The sequence below is a fragment of the Capsella rubella genome, unplaced genomic scaffold, assembly GCF_000375325.1.
Source record: "Capsella rubella cultivar Monte Gargano unplaced genomic scaffold, Caprub1_0 scaffold_6, whole genome shotgun sequence".
Taxonomy (NCBI): Eukaryota; Viridiplantae; Streptophyta; class Magnoliopsida; order Brassicales; family Brassicaceae; genus Capsella; species Capsella rubella.
This window is the reverse complement of record NW_006238918.1, coordinates 16,287,864-16,299,715: the sequence shown is the minus strand read 5'-3', so window position 1 is coordinate 16,299,715 and position 11,852 is coordinate 16,287,864. Positions and strand designations below refer to the sequence as shown.

At 37.1% G+C, this 11,852-nt stretch overlaps 2 protein-coding genes across 3 annotated transcripts; one reads left to right on the top strand and one right to left on the bottom strand.

Moving 5' to 3' along the window:
- Positions 1 to 731: 731 nt before the first annotated feature.
- Positions 732 to 4,127, top strand: LOC17882554 (probable serine/threonine-protein kinase At5g41260). 2 transcript variants are annotated; one of them, XM_006287550.2, is made up of 11 exons: positions 732 to 1,208; positions 1,353 to 1,512; positions 1,629 to 1,849; positions 1,944 to 2,079; positions 2,188 to 2,321; positions 2,427 to 2,532; positions 2,618 to 2,703; positions 2,796 to 2,984; positions 3,076 to 3,228; positions 3,372 to 3,485; positions 3,565 to 4,127. In XM_006287550.2, the coding sequence occupies exons 2-11, from the start codon at positions 1,431 to 1,433 to the stop codon at positions 3,814 to 3,816; spliced, it is 1,473 nt and encodes a 490-aa protein (XP_006287612.1). In that variant the 5' UTR covers positions 732 to 1,208; positions 1,353 to 1,430; the 3' UTR covers positions 3,817 to 4,127. The 2 variants fall into 2 exon arrangements, with proteins under 2 accessions (XP_006287612.1, XP_023636710.1); XM_023780942.1 differs by having other exon boundaries at positions 3,070 to 3,228.
- A 2,051-nt stretch (positions 4,128 to 6,178) lies between these two features.
- Positions 6,179 to 9,873, bottom strand: LOC17882614 (shaggy-related protein kinase theta). The gene is made up of 13 exons (XM_006289010.2): positions 9,420 to 9,873; positions 8,902 to 9,138; positions 8,703 to 8,795; positions 8,477 to 8,536; positions 8,112 to 8,384; positions 7,907 to 7,981; positions 7,768 to 7,824; positions 7,542 to 7,682; positions 7,383 to 7,433; positions 7,206 to 7,301; positions 7,049 to 7,132; positions 6,856 to 6,958; positions 6,179 to 6,661 (listed from the first exon to the last, which is right to left on the bottom strand). The coding sequence occupies exons 1-13, from the start codon at positions 9,480 to 9,482 to the stop codon at positions 6,585 to 6,587; spliced, it is 1,410 nt and encodes a 469-aa protein (XP_006289072.1). The 5' UTR covers positions 9,483 to 9,873; the 3' UTR covers positions 6,179 to 6,584.
- Positions 9,874 to 11,852: the final 1,979 nt, after the last annotated feature.

Here is an 11,852-nt window from a genome sequence, read left to right as displayed (position 1 = left end):
GAAACAGAGTCGGTTAGATCCTAACAAAGTCTTAAACCAGCACCAATTCGTAAGCAAACCACCAGCTTAAACCCGGTTTGACTAATCTGAACCATATCCGTGCACCGAGATCCCTTACTGGACAGTATGCAAAAGGCCCATGGGCCTTAAATAAAACGTTATTACATCCGCCTCCAAAATTAGTGCATAGTTAATTCCCTCCTTAATTAAATCCGTTTGATTACAAAAAGAAGCCGTTAGTGATTACGGCGAGGAGGAGGAGGAGCCAACGGGATAGAGGAAGAAGCATCATTCATATTCATATCTCTCATTCTCTCACTGTCTCCTTCTATGAACAGCGACGACCACTTGCTCTTTTCACACAGGCGGTGCAATATATTTTTTTTTCTCAGAAACAAAGAAAAATTAAATATAAAAAAATCTGTACGACAACAATTTATTAAAAATTGATATATATTTATATATATATTGGGGGTATATTAGATGATAGAGAGTAATGGCCAGATTCTTTGTTGCCTTCCTTCATCACCATTAAAATATTTTCATCAACTTGTCGGTAAATTATTTTTTGGCTTATTCTATATATCTTATATCTATCTATCTTTCTTTCTCTGTCTTCTTCTTCTCTTCTCGTTTCAGAAAAAAAAAAAAGAAAAAAGAACAGATAATAATTCTCATATATAAAATAAAATAAAAATGGTGTGATCTGATCTACTTTGTATGTTTTAAAAGAATATAATCCTGGGGTGGGGGGTTTCGACAATTGTGGGATTGTTTATAGTTTTCACTTCACATGAATCACATACGTTCATGTCGTTGATTCGATTTCTGAGATACTCTACGGTCTTCCCCATTTTTTTAATTTTTTTTTATAAATTTTAAATTTATTGAAACCACGTGGATTTGCTTGTCCTGGTTTTTGTTTTCTTTTGCCTTTTTTTGTTTTGCTCATCAGAGAGCGTTTTGATGAAATCGAGGAACCTTAACACACTAGACCACCACCAACAACAAGTTCTTCGATCCATTTGATTCCTACTAGAGTTGCTTATCTCTCTTTCTCTGCCTCCTCCTTCTCTCAAATTAGGGTTTCATCTTCGATTCTCAATACTGTTCCTTTCGATTTTCGAGTTTCTCTTCTATCTTTGTATTGCTGTAATACTAACTAGTCGAGTTGACTCACTTAGAGAGAGTCACAGCGAGTTGACAAGGTACGACCTTTTTCTTCGTACATATAAATCCGGTACTTTCCAGTAATTTGTTCTTTGTTTGAGTTTTGACTACTTCCACTGATTCATAGAAACTATGGAAGATTCGATTTTGCTAAGATCGTTTGCTTGTATAATCTGTTGCAGCTCTTGGGTTTACGAAGACCACCTAATTGAAGCTAAACCTTTTCCATTGGCCTGCCATATTGGAGCGTTTTCATTTAGATGGGAGGTCAATGCTCTAACCTGAGTCGGTGTTGCCGGAACTCATCTCACAAGACAGCTGTTCTTGAAGCTCCTGATGTTGGTTAGTTGACCTTTTCTCTTCCTTTTTTTTTTCTTCCGAAACTATTATAATTAGTGTTTCTTTTATCACTTGGATCTAAGAAACTAATGCTATATTATTGTCTAATTTGGATGCAGAAAATGGAGAGAGTAGTGAGAACACTGATGTGCCTAATTTCCGGGAGTATACATTAGAACAGCTCAAGGCGGCTACTTCTGGTTTTGCTGTCGAGTATATTGTCTCTGAACATGGAGAAAAGGCTCCAAATGTCGTCTACAAAGGGAAATTGGAGAATCAAAAGAAGATTGCTGTCAAGCGTTTCACAAGAATGGCGTGGCCCGATGCACGACAATTCCTGGTTTGACTAATTTATCTCTGCAAATTCTTCTCTGCACTTTGTGTTTAGTCTCTTTTTATCTAGATGTTGGGAATTTTTGTTCTTCCTCGTGCAGGAGGAAGCTAGGTCGGTTGGTCAGCTGCGGAGTGAGAGAATGGCCAATTTACTCGGATGTTGCTGTGAAGGTGATGAGAGGTTACTTGTAGCAGAATTTATGCCCAATGAAACACTAGCCAAACACCTTTTTCACTGTGAGAATCTTTTTTTCCTATATATAGCCTTTCATTTAATAATCTTCCCTTTCTATTCTTGGAAGTTATTATGCCTCAAGAATCTAAAGTGTACTTTTATACAACTAGGGGAGACACAACCTATGAAATGGACTATGAGGCTTCGAGTTGTTTTATATCTAGCACAAGCTCTTGAATACTGCACCAGCAAAGGCCGTTCTCTTTATCACGACCTCAATGCTTACCGGGTTTTGTTTGATGAGGTATTCTTTCCGCTATATAAATCAACTATAGCTCTTTTAGGGAACCTGTCCATGTTTCTATGCTATTCCTTCATTCTCTGACGCCTTTAGGGCTATTTTAACCAGGAATGCAATCCAAGGCTCTCCACTTTTGGCTTGATGAAGAATAGTCGTGACGGCAAAAGTTACAGCACTAATCTTGCTTTCACCCCTCCTGAGTATCTACGAACTGGTACGTCATTGGTTTTTTTTTGCCAAGATTCATATTGTTGAGATTAACTTACACATTCTTTCCTTTTCTTGGTGTGGATTTACAGGGAGAATTACTCCTGAGAGTGTGATATACAGCTTTGGTACTCTTCTGCTTGATCTTCTCAGTGGGAAACATATACCTCCTAGCCATGTAAGTATTTTAGCCAAGATAAGTTTGTTTCCTTACTAGATTGCAGGTTTTACTTGGAGGTGAAACTGATTCTTTCAATCTGTTTGATGCAGGCCCTTGATCTGATTAGAGACAGAAATCTTCAGACACTAACAGATTCTTGCCTGGATGGGCAATTTTCTGACAGTGATGGCACAGAGTTAGTACGCTTGGCGTCTCGTTGTCTTCAATACGAAGCTCGTGAGCGACCAAACACGAAATCTTTGGTGACTGCCTTGACGCCTCTTCAGAAGGAAACAGAGGTTCCATTTGAATTTCTTAGCCATCAGAAAAAAAAACCGAGTTTCTGTTTGTTTACTCAAGATAATTGTTTCCCTGTATTGAAAGCTGCAGGTCCCATCTCATGTTTTAATGGGTCTCCCTCACAGTGATTCAGTCTCTTCTCTGTCGCCTCTTGGTGAGGCTTGTTCAAGAAGAGACCTGACTGCTATGCTTGAGATCTTGGATAAACTGGGATACAAAGACGACGAGGGTGTCACCAATGAGGTACCTTTTCGAAACTAACTTGGAAAAAGAATGGTTTGGCCCTGTTATTAAGTTAATAGTGTTTGGTGATAAATAGAGGTTTGTATAGATATAATGTATGTGGTCACTTAATGGTGTTGCATTACAATGTTTTGTCAATGTAGCTCTCGTTTCACATGTGGACAGACCAGATGCAAGAGTCTTTGAACTCGAAGAAGAAGGGTGATGTGGCTTTCAGGCAAAAAGACTTTAGAGAGGCCATTGAGTGTTACACGCAGGTCAGTTTTGTGCACTTAAAAGTGAAGTATATTAACATATAGAGCATGAACCTGATTCCTTACTTGAAACTTTTGACAGTTTATTGATGGAGCAATGATCTCTCCAACAGTGTGTGCTCGCCGTAGTCTGTGTTACCTAATGAGTGACATGCCGAAAGAAGCTTTAGATGATGCAATTCAGGCTCAAGTGATATCTCCTGTGTGGCACGTGGCGTCATATCTGCAGTCTGCTTCCCTTGGTATCCTGGGAATGGAGAAAGAATCTCAAATCGCACTCAAAGAGGGCTCGAACCTTGAAGCAAAAAGGAATTCAGGTTCTAGAGTGAAGTAACCATATATAGTGTTTAAAGATTTGTCATTTGGGAAAGATGAAAGAACATCTTACCAAGTAAAAAGGGGGTTTGAATCTTTTGAGCACAATGATGGGAAAACAGGCAAGAGCAATGCCTGAGGAGACCCTCTTCTTCTCGAGAGATGATTGGGTTGTTTGAGGTGTTTTTGCTCTTCTTGTGCCTCTTTTTATGGGCATTGAATTGAAGGAGTCACTTCCTTTATTGGCTTTCAAGTCCATTTCCTGAAGAAACTCTATGTACTAAAAAAACAAAACCTTTATTGCAGAAACCAAAAAGAGATTTTATGTCATTTGAGTCCATAGGTCACACACAGATCAATCCCCATGTATGAACTCTATATCTTGAGTAAATTGGGTGAGAGACATTCCACAGTGAAAGGGACCATTGCGGTTCCATACCAAAAAATGGGTCGATTATTCAAATTTCCAACTTAACCACAATTTTTTTACAAATTGGCCCTTAACCATAGTAGGAGACTAGGAGTCTTGAAATAAAACAAGGAAAGTTGGATAAATACAAAAACTGCGGAGTCAAATTAGAAGACTTTTGATTCCTCAGACTACGTCGTTTTAAGCTTAACTAACATGAGTCATGAGTATCAAGTTAAGACTCGAAAGTGTGAGCCCGAACCTGGACCTGATGTTGTACAAATATATACCAAAGGCAAAGCATGTTTCTCTTCTTTTTTTCTACTGAATGATCTCTTTACTATGTTCCCTTCTTTCATGTTTTAGCAGCTTTTGGTTACTGAGATATCTAAAACTGTTGGAAAGAAATCGATTCATTTCTTGGATAATGCAGGGTAGATGTTCTTAAGAGTGACCAAGTCAATTTAAGGCTGATAGTTTCCATTGTTATATAATAATTCGCCCTCACATAATCTGGAAACTTATATCTATGGACCAACACTGGTCATCTGTTGGTTTTGATGAGTATCTTTCACTAAAATTGTAATGATCACCGGACAGGTTATGAGGTGAGAAGGGTAACATTATGGAGCATAATCAGCCAATATGTTGTCCATGCGGACCACAGAGAAGAGTGCCTTCTTCTTGCGGAGATATCTCTAAGTCCTTCTTTAGTAAACATTCCCTCCTTTTAAGAATACAGTTTACATGGACTCCCATTTCATCTAGCTTATTAGTTGATAAGATGATAAAGGGGAAGGCAAATACTGCGCATTGTCTTAGTTACTCTGAATGATCTTTTTAAGATGCAAATATGGAAGCCAAATTCTTATATGGATTTGAAAGTCATGGTTATGGGCACTGCCACTTATCATCCAAGATCTCGACATGCAACAGCACATTTGTTGAAATTTGACCACTTGATTTCTCTTCTCAAGGTTCCATGTGTTTGGCATCGGACAACGGTCACTAGCTAGTGTTCGGATTGAGCTGAAAACAGGAACTAGCGTTTCGGTAAGTTATCTTTTAATCCCCTCACCCTTCTGTTCTCACTATTCTTTTTGCTGGAAGGAAGTGATCATTGGTCATGAACAGAAACACTGATGAACACAAATCTAATGGTAGAACTAAGAGTTGATGATATTTAATATCCAGAGGTAATGTCTTCAACTTCTTCTGTGGTTGCAGGAGCCTTGGTAAGATCATAAACACAACGTTCGAGGCACTTTCATAATTCGGCATTGCTGCAGCGCAGTTCGATTGATCCAAAGGCGTTGCTTTTATTGAGGTAACAAAGTCACAATCAATCTTCTAAGAAGAAGCATTGTGAAAGGAATAATAAAAACTGATATTTATTCAGTTTTTCATTATAAGACCATAAGAGGTTAGATCTCATACCTCAAAGTCACAACCAATCTTCTAATTCTTCTAGGATGTTAAGAGTAAATCCCATACCTCAAGTACAAACTAAAACATTCGATTATGAAAGATTGTTAAGTTCCTCCAAGTGATATTTCATATGATCGATTTCCTCTAATTACTAGTTTTCTAGATAAGTTATATAGATATTCTTCTAATATAATCCAGTTTATGTTTTTTGAGTTAATAACATGTTATAATCTTCAACAATAGAAACGATCAGAGGTAAATGTGAGATTAACTATTCTTTGCTAGTGGGAGTAAGACAAGGAGAAACAAATTTAAATTTGATGAACGAATCCTTGCTGTTGGTGGTAGACAAAGAGAAGTGCGAACTCATATCCACCATTACAGAGTCCTTGGGGCATACAATGTTTTAAAGAAGTTTGAAAGTCCGAAAATAAAACTCCTCCGAGAAGCAAAAATCTAAATGGTAGGGTAACCACTAACCAGAAAAGCACCTAATCGTCCCTAAAGTGGTTAGTCACCCAATATTGAATATCCAAATTAGATATGACCAAAAAATCTGAATCTTATTAGAAAACAAGCTTGCTTGCGATATTACGGCAAGGGAAATGATCTTGATGGATTACAAACATATAATAATGATACACCAAAACATATATAAAGGGGGTCAGATTTGTGAAACAAGATTAAAAAACAAAAAAATGAAAGTGAAGGTGGCCAAAGAAAAAAACAGACAAGAAAGGAGAGAGCAAATTGAGAGAAAAGGCAGTCAGAAGAAGAAGCTCCATGAACCCAGTTATTTCACATCTCCTAGGGTCCCGGCGTGCAGATTTCCAGACTTTCCTCCAGCCACAAAGCTTGGAAGCACAAGTGGTTCAAAATTGATGTACACACTTTCAGTAAAATTGATGGAGAGATAGAAAGCTGGATTTGGACACACACTATAATTCATCCTAAGAGCTACTTCCCGTTCCCTGGCTATGCGCTGGAATTAGGCGCTGTCGCAGCTCTGTTGATGCACCCGCAAGTTCTGAACATTCAAATACATGGCAACACATCAATGAGATCAAACCAAACGTAGAACCCTATCCATCAAATCGTTATTTCATTCTGTTCCAATTTATACCCTTCACTTATGATTGGGATCCCAAACAAAGCTGGGTAAAAATTACTTCACAATTTTTGTTTAGATAAAGATAAGGTAAAGATAATTCATGGGCTCACCTTGGGAAGTGAAGTTAAACAATGGAGGCAGTGCTCTTCCATTTGGCAGAGAGACATTCGGGTCCCGTAAGTCATCGAAGAAGGGGTGTGCACAAGCTTCCAACTAAACAAATGGTTTTAAGGAATCTTGAGTTAGAAATTCTAAATCAGCCTTGTATTGTTTTTTTTGGTGTTTAAATGGATTTAGTCTTACAGCTGTGCACCGAAGGTTTGGTGAATACTGGAGGAGTCTTGAGACGAGATCTACTGCTTCAGGTGGCATTCGCTTGTGGAAAATCTGAAGAGTTATGTATCATATTAGATTTCATTTGAGCATGCACCAAAGAAGCACCTGCAATTATTTCACAAACCTTGTGCCACGGGTGGGCTTTTATTTGAGGAAACTTGAACTCTGTGTAATTGGGATTCATACACCTTATTTCTTCTCTCGTAGGCGTCCCAAGAATCTGGTAGATGTACAGATGAGTAAGATAGAAAACATGGAAGATAGAAAGAGATAAAAGTAAACAAGGGAAGATCATAAGTACCTTAATTATCTCCACCAGCTGATCAATGCCACTTTCCCCGGGAAACAGTGGCTACAGATAGAACACCAACAGTTCAAATCAGATTGAATGCGATTTGGAAGTTAGAATGCAACTAATCAATCAAAAATAATTCTAAACCGTAAAATAAATAAATCTCACTTGGCCTAGTAAAAGCTCTGCCATAACACAACCCGCGGACCACATGTCAATGGCATTGGTATACTCTGTCGCCCCAAATATAAGTTCTGGGGCCCTGTAGTACCGGGAGCATATATAGGATATGTTAGGTTCACCAGGCACCTGAAGACGCACAAAAGGGTTAGCCATCATTATTCAAATGACAACCCATCAACCAGAACAATTCAAAAAATAAAAATGAACATACCAACATCTTTGCGCTTCCAAAATCGCAAATTTTTAGTTGATGGGTTTGGGGATTGACCTATGAAAGCCACATCATGAAAGAATCAATATATTATCCATTCATACGGCTTAACCTTTAACAGAGAGACTATACACTATACCAGTAGATTTTGTGGCTTGATGTCACGGTGACACACCCCAACCACGCGATGTAAGTAGTTCAGCGCACGGCAAATCTGATATGCGACAAAGTAACAGAAAGGAGAAAAAAATCAGCATAAGTAAAATTGTAAACCTCCATGCATCTGAAGCTTTATGCTACACAAACTACTAGGAACGATTGATTGGGAAGCTTATAGACCTCACCTGATAAGTGTAGAGCTGAACATAGATAATTGGCATATGCTGGTTCATTTTGGTATAATGCTTTGATGCTCTGTAAACAGTTTCGGGAACATACTCAAGGACAAGGTTGAGATACAGCTCATCCTTGTCAGTTGTTGAAAAGAAAGAATGCCTCAGTCGCACAACGTTGGGATGGTCTTGCAAGCGCATTATCTGAAGTTCTCTGTTCTTGTATCTTTTATCCTGCAAAACCTTCTTAATTGCAACTTGTTCACCCGTTTCCAGGCATTTGGCCTATCCAAAAATCAGACACCAAGTCAAATTCTGGAAACGACAAAAAAGTTATGGATTGGTTTTGTTCCTTCTATAAAAAGATTTCCACCTACCTGAAACACTACTCCGAATGAGCCGGTTCCAACCACTCGCTGGGCCATGTATGAGATTGTCTGAAACAAGCATTAAAGATAAATTAAAGAAACAGCCAACTAATTGTACAGAGGAGGACATGAGTGAATAGAGAAAGCATCTTTTCATAGAAGAAAGAAGTATCATGATTAATAGCCTTTCTCAAACACAAATGGGAAATCAGCAAAAAAGTTAGTTGAATGACACCTGCTTTGGCTTTCCATCTCTACCCCCAACTGTCGTTGTAATAACTTGTCCCGTTTCAGTCCCACTGCCGTTTACAATAGTAGTTTCCATATCCTGCAAGCCACAATGGAGATGTGAACAACGGCTAATGTAGGTCGGGGATGAAACAGAAAATTCAGAAGCGAGATAATAAATAAATAAAAAAGACAAAGCAACTCACTTTCTCCTCGCGGTTGGCATTTCGCTCATCTCTAATCCTCATATCGGTCATAACTTCGGGAAGCTGATGGTCATCCACGGTTTTCTCTGAGACAGCATGCCCGTTTGACGTTCCAGCAACACTTTCTTTTGGCAAAATATCGAAAGAAGAACTAGTCTGGTCAACCTGCATAGGATCAGCACAGAAGTTGTCGGTCTCTTGATCCAGCTTGGCTCTCTTAAGGCCACAGTCCCCACCCTAAAATTATCAAAAACACCAAAATGGGTCAGGTCAACAAATCATCAAAATCAAGAACACACACACAATCAATGGAACATATGCATTATTACTACTTGACGATACCTAAAACTAAGATCTACAAGACTTAAATTTTTTACTTGTAAACAATACTATAAACGACATCAATCAGTAACATCTGGACAAAAATGAACAAGGAAATTTTCATACAATCAGAAACATAAATCTCTCTGATCTTAAAAGACAAGAAAAAATTAAAAAAATGGAAATGCGATACTTACAGGATCCGAAGAAATCGAGGTTCGACCGGAAGCAATGCTCTTGAGACGACGCATCACGTTCATCTTGGCTTCTCACCAATTAACCAAAACCAGGAAGAACTCAGAAACCCTAAATCTCCCAAAAATATCTTCACCACCACAGCTTCATGTGGAGAGAGAAAGAGGGAGAGAGAGAGAAAGCAAAAAAAATAAAAATAAAGGGGAAAATAACAGATTCAGATATTCAAATTCGCATGAGCAAACAAAAATCTGGGATTTTGGATTCTTCTTCTTCGAAATAAAAATCTATGCGGGGAAGAAGAAAGGAATCTGTTCGTCCTTCTTCGAGCTTCTTCGGTTTCTTCTTCTTCTTCTTCTTCTCTCTCTCTCTCTCTTGACGACCCAACCCAACCAGGTGGAATCTTTGCTCTCTTCTTCTCTCTCTCTCTCTCGTGGCCAAAGCCAATCATGCCAGCCTCGTTCTCTCTATCTCTGTACTCTTTTTTGGTCAAACCTTGACTCCTCACCGTTGATTCGACGCAGCAACTCATCGGACGGGTCAGGATGAATCCGCCTGATTTCGATGAGTTGCTTTGACCAAAATACCCTTAAGTGGTCGTCGCAATTACGGATCCGGGACAAGCGAGCAAGGGATGGGTTTGTGTGTGTTTGAATGATTGCATCTAGGCACGCGGAATATGCGGGGAGTGGATTGTTTGACCGTCTTTGACCACTTCCCTCTTTTTCCTGCCTCCTCTCTTTGAGATTAAAATTAGGAAAAAAGATGGCTGACTACACGAACTATAGAGTAATGCATGGTTACACATGTCAAGTATAATATTATATACTCAACTACACGAAATAGATGTATTGCATCGCCAAATGCATCAACTATACAACGTCATTTAGTCAACACCATAGACATAAAATTCTGGTACACCGGTCAACTGATTCTGGCGTTAACCGGTGTTGACTTCGGCGTTGACCGTTTTTGACCAAAAAAACAAAATCCAAACTTTTTTTTTTTATATAATTTTATTTTTATTGTTAAAAAAACTAAAAACTGTAATTAATTTTGAATTTTTAATTATACAAAACTATAAACAATTTCAAGATATTATATTATTAAAAATATAATCTTAGGAAGAAAATGACGACGGTGATTTTGTATTTAATTCAAGATATTAAATTCTAAATTAAATCTAGAAAAATTCAAGATAGTAGAATAATTCAAGATACTAAAATCTAAACTAAAACTAGAAAAATTATGTGAATTAGTAAGGGAATTACTTATTTTTATATTGTCAATAAAAATATTAACTTATTATTTGATTTATTTTAAATACAAAATCGTCATAGCAATTTTCTTCCTAAGATTATATATTTTTCATTATACAAAACCATAAAAAATTAATTAAAAAAATATTGATTTTGTTTTTATATATTCAATATCTAAATACTAGTTTTGTTTAAATCTTTAATGTATTAATCTTATTATAATTAGTTAATTCTAAATTTAGAGCTAAACTAATAGTAAAATAACTCAAGATATTAGAATCTAAATTAAAACTGGAAAATCTTATCAATTAGTAAGAATTGCTTATTTTTACATTGTTAATTAAAACCATTAACTTATTATGTGATTTACTTAAATACAAAAATTATTGTTACAATTTTTTTCCTAAGATTATATTTTTTAAAAGTATACAAAACCATAAAAATTCATTATAAAATAATTACAGTTTTTAGTATTTTTAACAATAAAAATAAAATTATATAAAAAAATTTGGAATATTTTTTTGGATCAAAACGGTCAACGCCGGAGTCAACACCGGTTAACGCCAGAGTCAGTTGACCGGTGTATCAGAATTTTGTGTCTATGGTGTTGAATACATGACGTTGTATAATTGATATATGTGGTCATGCAATACATCTAGTTCGTGTAGTTGAGTATACAATATGATACTTGGCATGTGTTACCATGCATTCCTGTATAGTTGGTGTAGCCAGCCATCTTTTTTCCTTAAAATTAAATTATACTTATAAATTCTTCTTACTGTTTTTAGACATATCCTACATATTATAGTAATATTCATCATCTCTTTCATATCATACATCATTATCCTATAGATTTGAAATTGGATATAATAATATAGAGGCTCAAAACAAAGATCAATAGAATGGTTAGCTTATGAAGTCTAGGTTGGTTGTCTGCCATCTCAAATAATTTTAGTTTGGCAAGTGTTTGCGTCACCTAGTTGGTTTGCATCTAAGAGCAATTAGCGAAGAGTGTTTCAAGTTGGGGTGCATCTAAAAATTTTCAAAATAGCCCATAACTATAATAGCTTGAGCCAACCACCTTACGGGCTTCAGAAACTTTGTTTACCAACAAAAACAACTCAAGCCCCATTTAACAAGATAAAGAGTGGTTCCTACTGATTATCGTAGGGCCCA